Raw genomic sequence first — 19782 nt, 5'->3', positions numbered from 1 at the left:
GGCAAAGAGGCAGGCAGAGACAGAGAGGGGGGAAGCAGGCTCCCTGCTGAACAGAGAGCTCGATGCAGGGCTAGATGCCAGGACACTGGGATCATGACCTGAGCTGAAGGCAGAGGCTTTAACCTACTGAGCCACCCAGGCGCCCCTTGGTGGCTTCTCTTAACTCCACCTCAGAGTGATGGGACTGACACTGGACTCTCCAGGGGTGTGTCTGCTGTGTCCAGGGAGGCAGCCTGGCTTCACAAAGGGCGGAAGCAGAGAGCAGTCCGGGCATGTCGGGCTCTGACTTCACATACCTGCTGGCTTCCTCAGATGCACGTGGCTGTCTGGGGACTGCTTGCTCTGAAGCACCTGCCAGGAGCCCATCGGAGCTCTTGCCACCTCTGCCACGGCGCAGCTGTAGGTGCCTTCGTCCTCGGGTCCCACAGAGAAGATCTTGAGATAGAAAGCTTTGGGGCTTAACTTTGAAACCTGGAGCTGTCCTTGACTTGCTCTCTCTCTGTAGTCTCCCTTCAGGTCCAGAATACCGCCAGCGTCCATGCGGGCCATCTCATTACCATTGAAGAACCAAATGCCCTGAAGCCATGGGTCCCGGCCACCACCTACAACCAGGCAGACCAGTTCTAAGGAATTCCCTGCAGTCCATGCACTCTCAGCTGAAATGTTGATGTGAAAATCTCTCACTAGGAAACAAAAGCAACACAGGTGTTTAGAGAAGCCTCGGCATCTGTCCTTTCACAGAGAGATAATACCCCCTGTAAGGGTAGTGTGGGGATTGCATTTCATGTGGGAGTCAAGCTCTGAAGAGGAAGTCAGCCAAAGCAATGCCTAGAATCAAAAATGTCCTTGCCTATTCCTTCAGTCTTTCAGGAAGACCAGCGCACATAGCTTTTCTGATTGCAATCCTATTAAGCAAGATGTATGCATAGAAGTATAAAAAGTAGGGTATATTTTTTGAATAAAAAAATATAAAATATAATATGTTGAACTGCTATAAACTGTGACTGCTTTGCTCTCTTTTTGGGGGGGCTAAGACTATCCAGTGGAATTTTCCTAAGTTAAAGCCATGTGACGTGACGTATGACAAATCCACAGCTAACTTAACACCTAATGATGAAAAGCTGAAAGTCTTTCCTCTAAGATCAGGAAAAGACATGGACGTCCACTCTCACTAGTTCTATCAGACATAGTACAGGAAACCCTAGCCAGAGCAGTTCGTCAGGAAAAATAAATAAAGAACATTCAAGTCCAAAAAATGAAGAAAAATCATCTGTTTGCAGATGATGTGATCTTATATATAGAAATCCCAAAAGCCTCCACCAAAAAACGGTCAAAACTAATGATTTCAGTAAAGTTGCAATATACAAAATCAATATACAAAAAAAAAAAAAAATCAGTTGCATTTCTATGCACTAGTAGACACAGTATTGGAAAAAGACACTGAGAAAACCATTTCTGCAGATGGCCAATAAACACAATGAAAAGATACTCAACATCACTCATTGTCAGGGAAATGCAGATCAAAACCATAATGAGACATCATCTCACACCTGTCAGAATGGCTATTCTCAAAAAAGACAAGAAATACCAAGTATTGGAGAGGATGTGGCAATAAGGGAACACTTTTATATTGCCGATAAGAATGTAAATTGGTGCAGCCAATTTGAAAAGAGTAGAGAGATTTCTCAGAAAATTAAAAATAGGGGGCCTGAGTGGCTCAGTAGGTTAATGGCCAACTCTTGGTTTTGACTCAGGTCTGATCTCAGGCTCTGTGCTCAGCACTGAGTCTGCTTGTCCCTCTCCCTCCCCCTCTTCTCCTGTCCATGAGCTCTCTCTCCTTGCCTCTCTCCTAAATAAATAAAATATCAAAAAAAAATTAAAAATAATATTACCTTATGATCCAGCTGTCCCTCTTCTGGATATTTATTCAAAGAACATAAAAACACCAAAAAGATATATGCACCCCTATATTCATTGTAGCATTATTTATATTAGCCAGGATATGGAAGCAGCCCAAGTATCCATCAATGGATGAATGGATAAAGAAAATGTGGTATATATACACACACACAAAGAATACCATTTAGCCATAAAGAAGAAGGAGATCTTGCTATTTGCAATAACACGGATGGACCATGAGGATATTATTCTAAGTGAAATAAAGACAGAGGAAGACAAATACCACATGATTTCACTTATATGTGGACTCTAAAAACCAAAACAAATGAACAAACAAAACAAAAATAAACTCTCTATAGAGACAGAGAACAGGTTTGTGGTTCCCAGAGAGGAAGGGGGTTGGGGAGTGGGCAAAATGGGTAAAGGGGCTCAACTATATGGTAATGGATTATAACTAGACTTACGGTGGTGATCACATGGAGTGTATACAAGTATTGGATTAGTATTGCACACCTGAAACTTATATACTGTCTTATACTAATTTTATCTCATTAAAAAAAAAAATCTCACTTGCAATAATGTCAAAAAGAAGAAAATACTTAGGAATAAATTTAACCAAGGAGATGAAAGACATGTGCCCTGAAAACTGTAAAATATTGATGAAAGAAATTAAAGGTACAGGTAAATGGAAAGATGTCCTGTGTTCCTGGGTTGGGAGAATTAATAACACGTGTTGGTGAGGATGTGGAGAAATGTGTGTGGAGGACATGCTCTGTTTTCAGGGAGGTAATGTTATAGAAATGGTGTGGAGGGGGGCACCTGGGTGGCTCAGTGGGTTAAGCCTCTGCCTTCGACTCAGGTCATGATCCCAGGGTCCTGGGATCGAGCCCCACATCGGGCTCTTTGCTCTGCAGGGAGCCTGCTTCCTCCTCTCTCTCTGCCTGCGTCTCTGCCTGCTTGTGATCTCTGTCAGATAAATAAAGAAAAAATCTTTAAAAAAAAAAAAAAAAGAAATGGTGTGGAGGTTCCTCAAAAACTAAAAATAGAACTACCATATAATCCAGTCATCCCTCTTCTGGGTATATAGCCAAAGGAAATGAAGTCAGGATCTCAAAGAGACATCTGCATTGCCATGTTTATTATTCGTGATAGCAAAGATATGGAAACAACCTAAGTGTCCACTGATGGATAGATGAATGAAGATAATATAGCAAATATATACACATTGAAATATTATTCAGCCATGAGAGAAAAGGAAAGCCTGCCATTGTCAACAACCTGGATCACCCTGGAGGACATTAGGCTAACTGAAATAAGCCAGACACAGAAAGACAGATACTGCAGGGACTCACTTATATGTGGCGTCTGAGACTGCTGAACTCATAAAAGCAGAGAATAGAATGGTGGTTGCCAGGATCTGGGGGGTAGGGAGTAGATATTGGTCAAAGGGTACAGAGTTTCCATTACACAAGATAAGGTCTATAGATCTATTGTATAGCATGGTGACTGAAGTTAATAATACTGTGTTGCATACTTGAAATTTGCCAAGAATAGATAGCTTAAGTGTTCTCACCATACAGCACAAGCACACACCCACTACACACAGAAAATAACAAGGTGAGATGGTGGATATGTTAATTAGCTTGATTGTGGTAATCATTTCAAAATGCATATGTGTATCAAAACATGCACACCTGGGCGCCTGGGTGGCTCAGTGGTTAAGCCGCTGCCTTCGGCTCAGGTCATGATCCCAGGGTCCTGGGATCGAGTCCCGCATCGGGCTCTCTGCTCAGCAGGGAGCCTGCTTCCTCCTCTCTCTCTCTGCCTGCCTCTCTGCCTACTTGTGATCTGTCTGTCAAATAAATAAATAAAATCTTAAAAAAAAAAAAGAGCAACAGGACAATTTCTTAATGAAAGAGAGTAACTATCCTCCTAGGAACGAAGGGAGAAGGAAGGGAAAGGAAAGGAAGGGAAAGGAAGGGGGAAGGGGAAGGGGGAAGAGGAGAGGAGAGGAGAAGAGAGAGAAGAAAAGAAAAGAAAAAAGGAAAGGAAAAAAAAGGAAAGAAGCCTTGAGTGATCCACCATTGGATAACTGCTTTTAGTCTGGATATATACGGCTTTTGCAACCTCTTCCTGTTGGACCATAGCCCATGTAGAGAAACCAGGAATGACAGCTGAGCCTTCCCGCTTGCTTTGATGAAAATGCCAGTGGATCATGAAAAGTAACACCATCCCAAACAGGAAATGGGGTCAGATGGAAGGAAGTCCTGGCAGTGACTAAGACAAGACTCCACGATGGAAACTGCTAGAGCTACTCTGAGGCCCAGGGGTCTGTGGTGTGGAGGCTTCCGAGAGACACACCTGCTTCGAGCACCAGCTCCACCTCTCACCAGCAATTTGCCTGTCTGAGGCTCAGGTTCCTTGTTTTAAAAATGGGGAGTCAACCGCTTGCCCCATAGGGCGAGGACTAAATTAGATAATATAGATAAAGTAGGAAATGTAGATTAAGTGCTTATACAGGGCTTGGCAAGGGTGGTAACAAAACCATTTTCAGGCATGCCTTGCAGAACCTACCTAACCATTCAACAGATCTTATCCCATAGAAAACCTGCTATGGACAGACCCAACGCCAAATGTCCCTCTTCTTACTTATGCTTCCCAGATGCCAAAACCCAAATGTATTTAAACTTTTTATATTTTTTTTAAAGATTTTATTTGTTTATTTGACAGACAGAGATCACAAGTAGACAGAGAGGCAGGCAGAGAGAGAGAGAGAGGGAAGCAGGCTCCCTGCTGAGCAGAGAGCCCGATGCGGGACTCCATCCCAGGACCCTGAGATCATGACCTGAGCCGAAGGCAGCGGCTTAACCCACTGAGCCACCCAGGTGCCCTCTAAATGTTTTTTTTAAAGGCATGACTGAAGATCAGAAAAACACCAAAAAGATACCCCATCAATACCCACTATCAACATACTAACAAGTTTCTTGAGAAGATCATTACCTATGGGTTGGATCCTCAGAGCGGTTTGAGCTGTCCGCTTTCTCGCGATTGAAGTCCAGGTTTCATCTGGATCCTTTATCCATTCGGTGGCCTCACAGAACAGCTGGCCTTGATCTGAGGGCTGGAGGCTCCCTATGGACAGCCTGAAGGTGGAGACCCCAAGCTTGCTGAGCTGGACGTCACCAGCCGCAAACCTCTCTGTATACGAGGGCCCAGGAATCAACAGGAAATCTTTGGAGAGGGAAATAATCTCAGTGATTTGGTTTCTTTCTCTGTCCTGCATCAGGTACCAGGTGACAGAGAGGTGGGTGTGCTGAGCTGAGGCTTTGGCTGCTTCGCAGGTCAGTTCTAATGATTCACCTTCCTCCTTACTGAGGGTCTGGGAACTCATGGTGGCAGAGAGGGTATCTGGAATAACTGGAAGCAAAGGAACAATGATAACTGACTGGCCCAGTATCCTGCCAGACAAGCCTGCTCGGAAGGAGATGGCGCCCTCACCCACCATCCGTAAAGCACCTACTTGGAGTTGCTTTTCCACTAGCCACAGGCTTTCCTTATTGCCAAGGGGAACATCGGCGTCTGTATTCACAGTCTGTGGAACTTGGCAGAACTAATGGCTTAGTGATGTACTGACCCTGACTTTACGTTTTTAGCTTAGGCAGTGACCAAATTAGCTACTCAGACACAGAGTATTTAAAAGGGAAGAGCACTGGGAGCCAGAAGACCTAGATTCTGGACCTAAATCTGTCCCTATTTGACTACAGGAATTGGAGCAAGTTGCTTCATTTCCTGATGCCTTAACCTGCTTCTTCGTGAAGTTCTGAAATAATCTCTTATAATCGTTCAGAGCTCAAATGCAGCCCTTACCAAAGTTTTGATAACCATCCTACTACCCTCTAACTGTGTTCTTCCTCAGAGGAAATCACACAGCCTAAGCTTATGGGAAAGCAACACTTAGATTCGATCAATGAGTATTTACTGAGCAGCTACCCAGTGCTACCCACCATGCTAGGGGCTGAGATCATGATTCTGCCGGAGCTCGAGGTGAGGAAGGAGTTGTATAAGCAGCCAAATACCACATACACTGGAGGAGTGCTAATAATAGTGATGTGAATAGAGCATTAGGAGGAAACAAAGATGGGAATATATTGCCTGAGACAGGACGGATTTCACAGAAGAGGTAAGAGCTAAACTGGGTCCACCAGTACATGTGGGTTGGCTAGATTGTAAAAGGGGTGCCAAGGTATTCTAGGCAAAGGGGCAAAATGGTAATTGCAAGGACTATGAACCTCTCTATGTAAATCTGCTTGAGATGACTAGCTTGGGAATATTCATTTCCAACTGAATGACTTACCACTTGACCTTATTAACTCCAGCTCTCTTACCAAGTTAACGTCCTGCCCCCAAGAAGAGACAGGACATGGGAAGAACTCTCAGAATTTTGTTTGATGCTGTTGCTACGATCACCCCATGGCTAGCTATGGACCAAGCCTTTGGAAGATCACATGCTATCTAAATCTTGGCAGTGGGCCAAGTTGACCAGAAAGACAAACTGAGTGTTTGAGAGAAGGGGAGATGCCAATGTGTGACCCATCTGCAAAATACCCAGAGGGCTTCCAGGGTTCTCTTGCCAAAGCGAGGACATGACTCGAAGCCCCGTCACACAGCACAAGGCATTGTGATGGTGGGGCTCTGGCTTCTGGGGGCTGCCGGACGCAGGCGGGCCCATAGCTTACCAATTAGCCTAGTCTTCGCGCTGTAATTGCCATAGTATCTTTCATCCGTGTTCGGTGTGTGACACTCATACTCGCCAGAATCCTTCAGCTGGGGCTCTGAGATGTGCAAGAAGACTGAGTTGCCCCGGACCCTCTCCACATAGATCTCCCCGCTTCGCACCCGCTGTGCGTACACCACATAAGAGAAGCTGGCATCCTTGGTGCTCACGATCTGGATTTCTTGTTTCGGGGTTTTAGGCAGGTAAACAGACCACTGGAAATTCTGCTCAGCAGGTCCCTGGTGGCCCGTGACATTGCAGCCAATGCTGATAGGGTAGCCCGCGACCCGAAACAGTGGTCCTTTCTGGATGGTTACCTCCCTCTGGCCAAGGCTGAGCTTAGCTTGCAAGGAAGAGAAAGAACGGGGAATAAAAATAGATTAGCGCTCCAGTCCCCAGTGTGCCACCTTATTGCAGCGCCCTGTATTAGAGTTCTAGCAAATGAGATCACAGGTTATTAGCTATAATCAACTCAAATGTTCATACACCTCCTTCAGGTTGAGAAGCAGTGGAATGGCTTGATGAGTTCCTGTTCTTTCATGACTTCAACTTCCATAGTAAGTCCTAATCACGTTAGAAAAAAAAAAAGGTGAGCTTCAACAGAATGATAACTATTATAACTAGTATAACACCTAGTGCCTGGTGTTATCTAAGGGCACTTATTTCAAAGTCAATATGAGGGGCACCTGGGTGGCTCAGTCGTTAAGCAGCTGCCTTCAGCTCAGGTCATGATCCCAGAGTCCTGGGATCGAGCCCCACATCGGGCTCCCTGCTCAGCGGGGAGTCTGCTTCTCCCTCTGCCACTCCCCCTGCTTGTATTCTCTCTCTCACTATCTCTGTCAAATAAATACATTAAAAAATCTTAAAGTCAATACGATGCACAATAATTCACCTTTTACATTATTTTATGGGACAATTCAGCAAATTCTTCCTTCTGACTCTCATTCCTGGCTACCTGTTGGGCCGTTCTCTCCGAGATGGCTGGAGAGGGGAAATCTACCCACAGCCTGTGGTGCCACACTTTCTCGGTCTTGCTAGTTCGTTGGAACTATTTGTAGCTCCTGGCCACGTCTGATGCAGGACTAGCTAAAATTAGCAGCAGAAGAGGCAGCAGCACTTCCTTTCTATACTGTGGAGGGTTTTTTGTTTTGTCATTTTTAAAAGAACCACTACAGCTTTATTGAAAAGCTTCATAAAAGACGGCCTGTCAAGTCTGCCAGAATCTGGGCTCAAAGTCACCTTAGTTCTTCTCTCACCAAAAGCAGTCAGTTGGGATGACGATGAAGTGTTTCCTGTTGAGACAAATCTCAAGTATTCAGTTGCAAGGAGAAAACATTCACAAATGACAAAATTTTCTTTTGACGTGCACGTGTTCAAAATCAGACACTTTGCAGAAATGAAAAATGCATGTGTTTATGGATTAGGCTAATATTAAAGGCTAGTTTGTGTGACAGAAAGAACAGAGAGCAAATGACAGAGTTGCCCAAGGGTGAGCACGATCTTTCACTAGGGGCCTGGGTCCCAGTGGAAGGAGAAGAGGAGGGGAAAGACCTCAGAAGAGTCCCACACGGAGCAATTGCTGGCATTGTGGGATGAACAGAACAGAGCTCCGAAGAAGACATGGGGAGAGGGTGCCTGGGTGGCTCAGTCGGTTAAGCATCTGCCGTCAGCTCAGGTCATGATCCCAGGGTCCTGGCATCGAGCGAGTCTCAATTCGGGCTCCCTGCTCAGCGGGGAGTCTGCTTCTCCCTTGCCCTCTGCCCCTCCCCCATGCTTGTGCTGCCTCTCTCTTTCAAATAAATGAATAAAAATCTCAAAAAGAAAAAAAAAAAGAAGGTATGGAGAAAGCAGAATATCTGCTGAATTTCGTAAATCCACAAGAACAGCAAGTAAAGGAAACCAGGGTGGAAAAAAAGTGAGAGAAAGGAAAAATGACCTTATAGAGATCATGTAAGGCTAAGGAGAGGAATTTTGGAATGGAAACAATTCTGAGAGAAGAGGGACTACACAAAAACCAGGGAGAAAGTTCGAGTGGTCATTTGAGGCAGTGCACTAAAAATTGCCTATTGAATGCTTCATGCAAAACTGGAAAACAAACATACATCCAACCAACCACACACACTTCCAGTAACAATTAAAGTATAATAATTTATTCGTAAATCCCAGTTCATGTGATATATTGATATTATGCTCTTTTTGTAATAAATCCTGAGGGATAGAAGGAAAAAATGTAACTTACTACTTACCAATTATTGAACAGAGAACTTAAAACATTTTCAGCAATGCCAGTTAGACATATATCTCAGAGAAATGTGTGTGTTGGGCACCAGGCTACGAATGGAAAAATACCCATGTCAACACTGTTCATCGTAGCCCCATCTTGAGACTACTGGTATGTCCACCAGCAAGAATAGACATACTGTGGCATATCCATAAAATGAAATATTACACAGAAATGAAAGCAAAAGAATCCTAACCGGTTGTAACATGGATGATTGGGTTTAATGAAAGGGACCATATGTTGAGATTTTTTTTTGACGCACTACAGAATGATTCCAGGATTTATCAACTTAAAAACAGGCAAAACCACACTGTATCATTTAGTAAATGTGAACAGAAAACCACTTAAAAAAAGAACAAAAGCTAGGAAGTGGTTATCAGGGGAGTCAGGACAGTGATTGTGTGTAGGGGGGATGGTAGAGATCTGGAGGGGGCTCATGGCACAGTGAGTGGGTACTTCTAGGGTCCTAGCAATCTTCTGTTTCTTGACCTGGATAGTGATGACATGGTTTTATTTTTTTAACTTATTTCCTACACTCCATGTTTATGTTTTACTAACTTTTCTTATGTGTTATATTCCACAACAAAAAATGTTTTTAGAAATAGGGTTTCTGAGGTACCACTTTAGTGGTATGTTACCACAGTGTTATTTTGGTCGCTAGGCAACACTTTTCATTATCTTCCATGGCATCAGGAGATGGGTACCATATCTGAAACATTTTACTGTGTAAACTAGCACCCTATCTTCTACTGCCTTATTTGCCAATTCAATAAATACTTTTTCAACAACTTATAGTATTTCTGATGCTTCAGGAGCTAAGACAAAAAGATGAGTTAGGGATCATCTTTGACTTTGTGATTTTATAATTTAGTCAGATAGGATGGTAGTCCTCTCTCTGTAACAGGGAGATGCTAAGAGAGCTTTAAGGAATTTGAGGGAAGGAGAGATTACATTTTGAGAGGAGGGAAACAGGAGAGATTTAAGGAAGAGACCGTTTGAGAAGTGGAATTTTAAGAATTGGAAAGATTATGATAATTCATGACAAGACTGTATGAGTAGGAATCAAAAGACTTGTTTAGGAATTAGGGAGTGATAAAATGGATTGGGGGTGGTGCCTGGGTGTCTCAGTTGGTTAAGTGACTGCCTTCAGCTCAGGTCATGATCCTGGACCGAGGATCAAGTCCCACGTCGGGCTCCCTGCTGAGCAGGGAGTCTGCTTCTCCCTCTGACCTCCTCCCCTCTCACGCTCTCTCTCTTTCTCATTCTCTCTCTCACATAAATAAATAAAGTTTTAACAAATGGATTAGGGGAAAGTTTACACACATGAAGATGAATGAAGGAGGTAAGGCTGGACAGGAATTTGGGGCCCAAAGCATGAAGTTCTTGACTATCACATCTTAAAGTTTGGATTTGACTGATCAAGTGATGCAGGATCCACTGGAAATGTTGGAAAGAAAGGTCTTAGGAAAATCAATCTGACAGCTGTGTAGGATGATGGAAGTTAGAAATAAACATTAGGGGGCGCCCAGGTGACTCAGTTGGTTAAGCAGCTGCCTTTAGCTTGGGTCATGATTCCAGGGTCCTGGGATCGAGCCCCACATCAGGCTCCCTGCTCAGCAGAGAGCCTGCTTCTCTCTCTCCCCCTCTCCCTGATGCTCTGCTTACTTGTGCTCTCTCTCTAACTCTCTGTTAAATAAATAAAATATTTTTTAAAAAAAGGAAATAAACATTAGGAAATCATGGTAGCCCAGGAGAGAAATGATTGCTGCAATCGGAATGCAAAGAAAGCTACTATAAGAGCTACTGCGGAGATAAAATCTAGTGAGTTTTTTAGTGACTTGGATGCTCGGAGGTAGAAGAGGTGGATGGAAGGATGGATGGCTGTTAGAAATTGAAAATGATGGCAAGTTTTGTGAGGTTGACTGAGAGAATAATGATTCTCTTAATAGAAGTAAGGGTATCACAGGGCACCTCGGTGGCTCAGTCAGTTAAGCGTCTGACTCGTGCTTTCTGCTCAAGTTATGATATCAGGGTTGTGAGATCAAGCCCTACATTGGGCTCCGTGCTCAGCACAGAGTCTGCTTGGGATTTTCTCTCTCCCTCTGCCTCTGCCCCCTGTTCTCTCTATAAGGAAATAAATAAACAAACAAATAAATAAAATCTTTAGAAAAATAGAAATAAGGGTATCAAGAAGAGACTGTTGTGTTCAAAGGTAAGGGAGAAGATACTGCATTTGATTTTGAAAGTACTAAATTTGAATACCATAAATTAAATAGGAAGGATATCCAGCAAACATTGGGAAATAACACTGAAATAATATATATTCTATATATGTGCTTATAGATACATAAAAGTATAAATTAAGAAATAAATGTTTTTTTTTTAATTTTTAAAAAAGATTTATTTATTTATTTGACAGAGATCACAAGTAGGCAGAAAGGCAGGCAGACAGAGAGGAGGAAGCAGGCTCCCTGTTGAGCAGAGAGCCCGATGCGGGGCTCGATCCCAGGATCCTGGGATCATGACCTGAGCCGAAGGCAGGGACCTTAACCCACTGAGCCACCCAGGTGCCTCAATAAATATGTATTTTTACTTTGAGGTCTACTCAACCCTTTGAAAATCTTTGTAATCTAGTCCTTTTAAGAAGTCTGTGATATTCCCACATTTAGCAAAGTCAAACTTGTAAATGGCTGAGCCTGACTTGAAACTAGATTTGCAAATGTGAAATCCCTGGCTGTCTCCATTGCTTCTCACCATTTCCTGTGAATGCCTGTTTATAACCACAGAAGGTTCTGGGCCACGGGCGCAGATTAGGTCACAGCACTGGGCAGTGTGAGGGAATAGAAGGAGGAGGGCTAAAGAGAGATTTCTAGAGGGTCTCTCTGTTTAGGGGATAGGATGAGGAACACACCTACAGAAGGAAAAGTGAGGGAGATAGGAGAGCAGACAGGACATAGTAGCTTGGAAACCAGAGGACGGAAAAATGTTCCACAAAAGGGCTTGTCTGGGGGTCACCTGAGTGGCTCAGGCAGCTACCTTTGGCTCAGGTCATGATCGCAAGATCCAGGGATCAGCCTCACTTTGGGCTCTTGCTCAGCAGGCAGCCTGCTTCTCCCTCCCCCTTCCCCTGCTTGTGTTCTCTCTCCCCCTCCCTCTCTCTCTCTCAAATAAATAAATAAGTAAATCTTAAAAAAAAAAAGAAAAAAGAAAAAGAAAAAAGGTCTTGTCTGCTTGCTGAAAAGCTGCTGTGAGGGCAAGGACCCTAAAGTCAGGGAACAGTCCTTTTAGTTTGATGAGGACGGTATCAGGGGAGATCTTTGTAAAAGAGATTTCAACAGAGCGGAGGCCGAGGATTTCAAGGATAAGAAGCGACCGCAAGAGGTGGGAACTTCTTCGAGAAGTTTTGTGGAGGCAGGAAACAGAAGAATAAGGTGGCAGCGGGCAATGGCAGCTGAGAGGGGAGAAGCAGGGTGGGCCGCCAGGTGTGCTTAAGGGCAGAGGAGCTGCAGAGGGGAGATGGGCCGTGAATGGAGGAAGGCCCCACAGAGGCACGAGGTCACGAACACGAGCGGGAAGGTACCGCTTTCTCAGAAAGGTGAAGCAACAGCACGGAAGTATCACAGGTATTTTTGAATGGTCCACAGAGGTCACTCAAATGGCTGTGCACTGGGGCCATTCGCTGAAGCAACTATTTTTATAAAGACATTCTCTGTGGGAGATGTCCCTATCTCTCCTCCTCAGCAGTAAAATACTTCAGAGGACTGTTCTGTTGCTTTCTCTCCTAATGGACGGAGGGTGAGAACCCTTTGCGTAAGCAGCTCAAATTCTCACTGACTGACGAATATACAGCTGGGCCCCGACACACCACACCGGGGCCAGGCTTTTGAAACCCAAACAATTCTTGGATGATAATGGGATTTTCTTTTTTTTTTTTTTTCCAAAAAGATCACTGGGATTGCCAAATTTACCATTACAATATTATTTAAAGGGAGGATGTTAGGTTGATCATATAAAATGGCCCATAAATGACCACTTTTTAAAAGGATTTGTTTATTTTGACAACGAGAGAGAGCGAGCACAAGCAGGGAAAGTGGCAGAGGGAGAAGCAGACTCCCTGCGGAGCAAGGAGCTCAATGTGGGGCTCGATCCCAGGACCTTGGGATCATGGCCTGAGCTGAATCCAGACACTTAACCGACTGAGCCACCCGGGTGCCCCTATAATTGACCATTTTTGATACACAAAAATAGCACAAATACACAAAAATAGTTTTGTATAATTACAAAACCTACCCAGAGAATATCAAACACAACAAGCAACATCTTACACGTACACATACAAAAACCTTATGCCCTTGAAGGTGGAGAGAACTTCCAACCCAAAACAATTTCTTCTATGAATACAGTCTCTGTAAGATTATAAAAAAATGGGTCTCTCCCTAGGTCCCTCCCGAATTAGTGGTTTTTCTATGGAAGGAAGCTAGTCAGGGTGAAGGGAGACAGGTCTAGATCAGGGAGGCCAAGCTGAGTGCTAAGTCCATGAGCTCGTTCACTGATAACATTAATTCATTGAGCGCTGTATTCTGGCAGAACTAATCAGTCTTTATGTTTATTAAAAAATTAATCTAGGGGCGCCTGGGTGGCTCAGTGGGTTAAGCCTCTGCCTTCCGCTCAGGTCATGATCTCAGGGTCCTGGGATCGAGCCCCGCATGGGGGGGGGGCGGGTCTCTGCTCAGCAGGGAGCCTGCTTCCACCTCTCTCTCTGCCTGCCTCTCTGCCTGCTTGTGATCTGTCTGTCAAATAGATAAATAAAATCTTTAAAAAAAAAAATTAATCCAGACAAAGTATACCTTTGCTAAGTAGTGCAACCAATCAATTGATCAGCATTCAACTTCTTCCCTTATTTATAATTCTGCCTCCATAATTGTCAGGACAAAGAGCAGGCTTCCAAAGTTCTTTCGAGTTGCTTCCTGACTCATATGCCCTTTACATAAAAACCATGGTTCTATAAAAAATGAGTGCTTTAAAGGGAGTCAGTACTTAGAAGCAAGAAATACAGGTCCAGTTTGGATAATTGTCTATGTGGGTTTAAGAAAAGCTTCCAGCTTCCCTTTTTTGAACTTGGTTACTACTTGCCTTCACCCTGGGCTTCCAGTCTGCTCACCAGAATTTAAAAAAAAAAAAAAAAAAAAAGAAGTGTGTGAAGGAGAGAATTTGCAATGTCTGACTTGTTGCACAACACACACCCTGTTTTCTACTCTACACAAGCTAAACACACAGTACAAATACACAAAGCATGTTTACTTAAGAATCACCCTCTAAATACATACATACATACATAAAATTTAAAAATAAACAAATAATCACACTCAGCAACTGAACAGGACAAATTGGAACGTACCAGCCACCGACCTGCCCAGCCAAGCCAGTCTGGTGAGCATCCATCCACCCAGCCACTAACCTAGTCTCGTAACTAGCCCCACAGGCCCCCTCTCACCCCATCAGGTCCCAGATCTGATCCGTGCCTCACATGATCTACCGTCTGCTGAGACATGAGCCCCGTTCGGTTCAAGCCGATGTTTACGAAGCACACCATTGTGCTGAAGGCTGTCACTTCTTCATGTGTTAGCCACAGCTCTGGCCACACTGCTGATTAAGTTCACTTAGTTCCCCTAACTTCCCACTCAGGTCCCCGTGTGAACTCCGTCTAGTCTCCACAGCAGTTCTTAGCCTGAGTCCACACTCAGGATTCAAGGTCCATAAACTCAAATTGGGGGAAAAAAAAAAAAAAAAAACCCTACATCTTGATTTTTCACTCGTCTTAATGAAAATTTAGCATTTCCTTCAGTCATGAAGGTAGACAAACAAAGCAGAGATATGTTCACGTTACATTACTGTTGTTGAAGACATCTTGAAACATGATTTACATTCATTATGCCTTCAAAGTTTGGTGGTTAACAGACCACCTCTAGATCTTGCGATGGAACCGCCAAGAAGCCAGTAAATGACTACATCACCAGTTAAAACGATACCAATAATTGCATTTAAGTATGATGGCTTTCCCCTATAATCCTATGCATTTTATTTTAGGCATTTTACAAATTATCCTAAGGTGGGATTTATAGGCCTCGCCACTAAAGGAACCCATAACACACAAAAAAGTACCTGTTACCTGCTCTGGAATGATTCCATTCCCAGCACAGGTCATCTGTTCTATTCCAAATCTCCCCATTCCTCCACGGTTATATGTTTAAGTGCTCCTGGGCCAGCTAAGACCCTCCATGTGCCCTTTAGCAGAGCCCGGTGAATCTTTCAGCCCCTTCTCAGTCCTCAGATCAATTCCCACTTCTCCCAGGGATATCCAGAACTTTCTTTTAGCTTTGCCTAAAATTTCTAAGTGCTCTCCTAACTTTCCCTTCCATCCATCCACATTCCCAAAGAAAATACATCAGACAAGACATGAGGTCACCTCTCAGTCTGGGCAGCTGAGGCCTCCACAGATGGGTTAGCCCAGGAGGATAAGGTAAACTCAGGGCAGCATAGACAAATGTGAACATCGGTGGGCCCAGGTTCACGAACTCAACCAAGCACCGCATCTCTCTAGAACTCAAGCGCGCTGAGGTAAACCAGGACACCGTTCTTGGTTAAGTCAAAAATTAGTGCCTAAACTCAAAATGTGTGGCACAATTTTTGCCTTTAAATACCAAATTGTCCTCCTCCACCACCCAACAGCCTCCTGTTGACAAGCTCCTGGGACGACAGAGACATGCAGAATTATGACACTTACTCAGAAAGAGAAAGAAAGATGCCACATGTGGGATGTGTGCCATTTGGCCCAGTACAGACCTTTCCTCGTGGTGTCACTGAAGTTGCTCAGACACTGAGTGACAAACGCTGTGCTCTCGCTACAAAGGTAAAGAGGAAGCCAATGGTGTGGTTTGCAGCACAATGGGAAACACAGATGGCTTGCAAAGAGCAAAACCGTTTGCATCATATGGTTCTTTGCTAATCATTCGAATCTGGGTGAGAAAAGTGAGTGATCTTTATGGGTAAGTAAGCGTATACGGATGAAAATAAGAAAAGATGGGCCTCATCCTGGCTAAATGTGCATCATTAGGTCATGTAGTAAACCGGATAAATAAAAAAAATCAAGCAGAAATGTTCTCTTCTTAATGCCTCCCTCTCCTTCCCCCTTGGGAAAAAGGGTCAACATGAATGTGGGGAGATACAAGGTGGTAGTAATGACGATGGTCTCTTGAGCCAGGCTGCCCAGGTTGGTATGCAGGTTCTGTTTTCAATAGCTGGGTGATCTTAGAGAACTTACTGACCCTCCTCTGTAAAACGGAGATACTAATAATATGTACCCCATCAGGCTGTGTGGGTTGAATGAACTCATTCACTTCAAGCACTCAGAACAATACCTGGTACATAATAAGTGCTCAATGAGTATCAGCAGCCATCATGTGACATTTAAGTGTGTCTTCATCTGCCCAAGGATGGCGAGTAAATACTTAAATCTAACAGGTGCCACTGAACCCAGCCCAACTCAATCCTACCTAATCCTGGAAGACAAGGCCATATAAAGAGGAGCTTATCGAAGACAACAGATTTCTAGGTCAAGGCTACATCTAGATGGGCCAATACTAAACTGGTGTGCTTTGGGCCACAGTTTCAGGCATATTCCCACTCCATCCACCCACTGAATCATTTTTTTAGTACTGCTATGTGCTGGGCGCTTCGGTAAATTCTGCACCTATGGAGATGTTAACAACCCAGTCTTTGTTCTCAGGAAGCTTCCACTTCATGAGAGACCCACAGTGCAATGTTGCAAGCACAACCATCAATGCAGCTCCTAAAAGGAGTGAGAAAGGTTGGGGAAGAGGAGGGAAAGGCAGGATGGGCTGGGTTGGGCCAAATGAGACAACTAGGGAGGAAGAGAGGCAGTTACAGCTGGGGAGAAGCAGCCTAGTGTGAATAATGATGCACAAGCCCCCCCACTCCTGTTTGAGTGAAGTTTGAGGTTGGTCTACAAGGTTAGGCTGGGGCAGATCTTACTGGGCCATGCATGCCAAGCCTAGGACCTTGGCCTTTATCCCACAGAAAAGGGGAGATCTGAGGTCTTCTTCTTCTTCTTCTCCTTCTTCTTTTTCTTCTTTAGGAGGAGAATGGCCTGATTGGATTTTTCCTTTTGAATTGAATTCCATGTTGTGTATTGCTAACTAGTTGAAAGATGAGGGAGGGAAGCAAGGCTGGAAGCAGGAAGGCCAGTTACAGGATTTTTGTAGTTTCCCGTATAAGCAATGATGAGGTCCTGAATTAAGTCATTTAAGATATTGCAAAGGAATATCGATGCATTTGGAATTACAGGGTAGCCTCTCTGATCTTCTACATGGGATGGTGGAGGCAATCAGGAGCATGACTGGCTCTCACACAAGGTAAGTTCGGTGAGGTGGCCTAGGAGAAATACGAGTAAAGAGGTACGGACATTTGAAGGAGGGAGAGAGCACAGCTGATTCGAGGAGAAAGGGAAATCAGGCCAATCTTCAGGGGAAAGGTAACATTTTGAGACAGTTCTTACTTTCCCCATGGCCATTCTAGTAGAGTAGGGTGATATTCAACAAATTCAGGTCTGGAAGCCTCTAACTTTTACCCCTTTTCAAGTTTTCACTTCCTTCCCTTTTGGTTTTATTTATTAGTGATGATACCTAAAAATTAACCCTCCACGGTCAGTGAAACTACAAATACTAATGTCTTTAGTGAAAAGCTCTGTACTTCCCTTGTCAAGGTACTATGCAAGACTTAGTGGAAGATGAGCCATTCCTTCCAGAAACTTGAAAATTAGCTTAATAAACAACCACAGATAAGAAACAGTAGCCAGTTGGCATGAGCTCTCTCATGTGGGTCTCTCCACAGTAACACTTGAGTGCCCTCACAACATGGCAGCTGGCTTCCCCCCAGATGGAGTGATCCAAGAGACAGACCTAGGAGGAAGATGCAGAGCCTTTTATGGACTAGTATCAAAGTTACACACTATCACTTCTGCCTATTCCATCTGCTAAAAGTCCAGCCCACACTCAAGGAGAGGGAAATTAGGCCATGCCTTTTGAAAGGAGGAGTGTCAAGAATTCATGGATGTGTTTTAAAACCACCACAAACCTAACTCATGATTTTTAAACATTTTCCATATGTCCTTTAATCATATGTGTGTCTGTGAATATGTATGTATTTGTTCAAGACAAAGAAAGAGAAAGAAAGGAAGGAAGGAAGAGAGAGAAAGAGAGAGAGAGGAAGAGAGAGGGGAAGGGGGGGAGGGAAAGGAAGGAAGAGTAACCAAATAAGGCAGCATGTGTTGAATCCCCCATTTATGACTCAAACAAGAAATATCCTAAGAGTTAATAGGCTGGAGGGGCTGCTGTAGGCAGGGAGCAGCCATAGGTCATTCAGGAAACACTGGTTTCAAGTAGGTCCTTGGGGGTCTGGTGTGATTCAAATAGGCAAAGGAACGAGGGGAGGATTCCAGTAGGGAGAAATGAAATGTACAAAGATACAGAAGCACGAGGTGCAGGTTATACTCAGGGAACAAGTAAAGGGTAGTTTACCTTGAATGGGCACTTCACACTACCTCTACAGGCTGCTGACTATAATATCAGTGGGACCTAAGGTATGGTAATTGGTCCATCGTTTCAGTTGGAGAAATCATGGGTCATCCCCAGGCACCGAAATTATAGGCAAATACACTGAATCATTTAGTTATTGCTGTAACAGTACACATTATTTTTGTTCTTAAGCCTGTGGGTCACCTGTCCTCGACCAGCCTTGGCTAGCATCCCTCTTCCATCCCTCCAATAGGCTAGCCTGAGCAGGTTTTCATGGTGATGTGAGGGGTCCAAAAGGACTCGTGGAAATACAACAGCACTTTTTAAAGCTTCTCCTTTTATCATAGCTGCTAACACCTCATAGATCAAAGAGAGTCACCTGGCCAAGTCCAAATGCAAAAGATGGGTTAACAGGCTGCATCTTTTTAGTGAGGGGAACGGCAAAGCGACAGGGCAAAAGGAGAGAATTAGAACGATGGATGCAGTCAGTGCGCTACGTGCACCGGAAAGAGAATTCTTCTAGAAGTGACCATTGACCACAGAGACGGTCATTGTCAATAATACGTCATAATCAGTATTCCTGAAAAACGTGCAACCAAATTAATGCTAGACAAGTTCTCATTTCTATAGCTTTGCCCCCCCAAAAAAGAAATTTTTTCCCCTCTTTCCATTTTAAATGACTCAGTTTCTGCCAAAATTAACATTGACAGAGTGATGTTGCTTCTTTTCTGGGGCAAAAAAAACCAAAAAACCAACCAAACAACAACAACAACAAAAACAAGCAGTTTTCTGTTGTCAAGGGGGAAAAATGAAGAAAGAAAAAATAAAGCCAGAGAAAGAGTGTTATTCTATTACCTTGGCAATCACTGCATTGTATCAGCTGAAAAGAATGTAAAAACGCACTTCCTGAGTCAGACGGAGGGAGAGAGCCAGGAATGGACAAAACGACACAGGAATGTACTAATGAAAAAAATTCTGTCCCAGTTCCTGAAAGATTAAGAAAAAAGAAATGTATTTTCTTTTCCTTCAGATTTGACATGCACAAGTATTCCACAGAAATCCCAGGTATTTTAGCCTCCTCTCCGAAGCATGTGGGCTGAAAACTTATTTCGACAGGGACCTTTTTACATGGGCAATTTTTTTTTAATCCTTTTTTTTTTTTAAGATTTTATTTATTTATTTGACAGACAGAGATCACAAGTAGGCAGAGAGACAGGCAGAGAGAGAGAGGAGGA

At 43.8% G+C, this 19782-nt stretch overlaps 1 protein-coding gene across 2 annotated transcripts in view; it reads right to left on the bottom strand.

The window, feature by feature from the left end:
- The window catches only part of CD101 (CD101 molecule), a 36965-nt gene extending 21142 nt beyond the window's left edge, over positions 1–15823 (bottom strand). For both annotated transcript variants that reach the window (XM_059375852.1, XM_059375853.1), the window contains exons 1-4: positions 15739–15823; positions 6636–7016; positions 4900–5316; positions 297–683 (exon numbers count right to left, since the gene is read on the bottom strand). In XM_059375852.1, coding sequence (XP_059231835.1) covers positions 297–683; positions 4900–5316; positions 6636–7016; positions 15739–15781 — 1228 coding nt within the window. In that variant the 5' untranslated portion in view covers positions 15782–15823. The remainder of the gene's footprint in view (positions 1–296; positions 684–4899; positions 5317–6635; positions 7017–15738) is intronic.
- Positions 15824–19782: the final 3959 nt, after the last annotated feature.

This window comes from Mustela nigripes, chromosome 14 (genome assembly GCF_022355385.1).
Source record: "Mustela nigripes isolate SB6536 chromosome 14, MUSNIG.SB6536, whole genome shotgun sequence".
In the NCBI taxonomy this organism is placed as follows: domain Eukaryota; kingdom Metazoa; phylum Chordata; class Mammalia; order Carnivora; family Mustelidae; genus Mustela; species Mustela nigripes.
The sequence above is the reverse complement of the archived record's forward strand: the minus strand, read 5'-3'. Positions and strand labels throughout refer to the sequence as shown.